The 2369-nt window shown below is 43.8% G+C and overlaps 1 protein-coding gene across 1 annotated transcript in view; it reads left to right on the top strand.

Annotated features, from left to right (window-relative positions):
* Positions 1-2369, top strand: part of LOC111818220 (zinc finger protein 567) — a 78894-nt gene that overhangs the window by 69116 nt on the left and 7409 nt on the right. Inside the window, exons 3-4 of the mRNA XM_023721593.1 lie at positions 900-1026; positions 1650-1745. Coding sequence (XP_023577361.1) covers positions 900-1026; positions 1650-1745 — 223 coding nt within the window. The remainder of the gene's footprint in view (positions 1-899; positions 1027-1649; positions 1746-2369) is intronic.

The raw sequence follows: 2369 nt of genomic DNA, 5'->3' as shown, positions 1-2369 counted from the left end.
TATTTATTTATTTATTTATTGTGGTACTAGGGATTGAGCTCAGGACCTTGTGCTTGCCAGACAGGTGCTTATGCCACTGAGCTATCTCCCTGGCCCCTTGGCAATGTTTTTAACTATTTTTTTTTTTTTATTTTGTGGTGTCGGGGGTCAAACCCAGGGCTTTAACCATGCTAAATATAATCTATGGTGCCCCTGGGGAAAAAAATCTCCACCTGTTTGATACTAAAGTATTGGTGGGGTCCAGGGAGATAGCTCAGTAGAATAAGCACTTGCCTGGCAAGCACAAGGTCCTGAGTTCCATCCCCAGTACCACAAAAAATAAATAAATAAATAAAGTATTTATGGGTAAAATATTAATGATATTTGATAGTGGTATTTGCTTTAAAACACATCAACAGTAAAAGATGGAAAGAAATAGAAATAACAAACTATGCAAATCTTGCTAATTGTTGATGGAGAGTAATAGATTCATGGGAATTAGTATACTTTTTTTCTGTGCTTTTGTGTATTTTGAAATATTTCATGATAAAAAGTAAAAACCAGGAGTGATGGTCCATGCCTATAACTTGGCTACTCAGGAGGCTGAGGTAGGAGGATCACAAACAAGTTAGAGGCTTGCCTGAGCAATTTAGTGTGGGCCTGTGTCAAGGCACAGGATGGTGACTAGGCATGAAGCTTAATAGAAAATTTGCCCACTTGCCTAGCATTTGTGGATTCACACACAAAAAAAGGGGGAAAAATTATTTATTTTTTTTTTGCAGAACCAGGGATTGAACTCAGGCCCTTGAGCTTGCCAGGGAAGCGCTTATTCCACTGAGCCATCTCCCCAGCCCAGAAAAAATGTTTTTTGAAAAGAAAAAGCCTTACTTTATTATTGACCTGTGGACTTATTGTTTCAGGGATTGGTGACATTCAGAGATGTGGCCATAGAGTTCTCTCAGGAAGAATGGAAGTGCCTGGAACCTTCCCAGAGGGACTTGTACAGAGATGTGACTCTGGAGAACTTCAGTCACTTGGCCACACTAGGTAAGGCTGATCATCACTTAGGAACAGACAGAAAATGAGGAACTCAGGCTACAGTGCTGGGATTGGCTCTTTCTACCCCTGGCCTGGAGGAGTAAAGAGTAAAACCAGTGTCACTGGAAAGCAGAAGCCCACTTCCAACTGCCCCCGGAACTCCAGGGTCTAAGGAGGGAGGGACAGTAGCACAAGCCCTGCCCTCCTCTTCTCCTCCTGCTCTCATGTTCATGTTTCCTTCTGCCAAGCCGATGGCAAGCCAGGAGGAGGGTGACACAGAGCAGGGCCATCTTTGGAATGGATTAGAAGAGAAGGAGAGGGTTAATGGAGTATAATCACCATAGTTAGGTATTCTATGCAATTTAGGACTAGCCTTTTGGAATGTCTGGTTTCTTTGTTACAATTTTAAGGCAACTTACAAGTTGAATTTCTGTCCTCTGTACCAAGAGAATTGTCCTTTTAGAGTCAGGATGAGTAGTTTGATTGGTCCCCTCCATTGTCCTCCCTCTTTTGTCCAGATTCACTCCTTCCTCCTTATCATTGCCCCAGTTCCTTGGTGACCAAGGGAATGGGTTTCAATTTTAGAACATTATGATCACGTTCTATTTTTTTTTTTTTTTTCCTTTAAACAGGACTTTCCATTTCAAAGCCTGATGTCATCTCCTTACTAGAGCAAGGAAAAGAGCCATGGATGGTTACGGATGACATGACAGGACCGTGGTATCAAGGTGAGCAAGGGCTGGTCCTGTCAGGGAGGGCCCCAGGGAATAGTCCAGGGAGTGAGTCAGCTGGTAGCTGTAGCTTGAGGGCCTGTCAGGCAGCTCCCCTGGCAGCCCCACTGTGAGGAGCACAGCACCAGCTCCCCAGGGAACCTCTCCCTCCCCTGTGCTTCTCTGTTCTTTCTCTCTCGCAACTCCTCCTCATTTCAAAAAGAGATGTGCCCTTTTCTTCCCCAGTGGCTGCCTTTTTACATGTTCTCTGAATACTTTTTTTCCTACAAGTATCTTAATGCCTTAGAAAAAAATTGTTATCTTAAAACTGCTGGGCATGGCGGATCACACACCTATAATCTCAGCTCTCGGAGGATGATCAAAAGAATCAACATGTTTGAGCCCGTGCTGGCAATTTAGAGACTTCTTGAGATTGTGTCTCAAAATAAAAAAGTAATAAATGATGGCTGGGATGTAGTTTAGTGTGAAAGCCCTGGGTTCCATCCCCAGCAAGTGAGAAAGAAAGAGGGAAAGGAAAGGAAGAAGAATGAAAATGAGAGAAAGAGAAAGAGTGACTCGACCCGCGAGTCGAGACGTGGGGTAATGACCTGGAGGAGGAACGGGGATGAAAAAGACAGGGCA

The sequence above is a fragment of the Octodon degus genome, unplaced genomic scaffold, assembly GCF_000260255.1.
Source record: "Octodon degus isolate 3935 unplaced genomic scaffold, OctDeg1.0 scaffold00083, whole genome shotgun sequence".
Taxonomy (NCBI): domain Eukaryota; kingdom Metazoa; phylum Chordata; class Mammalia; order Rodentia; family Octodontidae; genus Octodon; species Octodon degus.
This window is presented reverse-complemented; position numbering and strand designations above follow the sequence as displayed.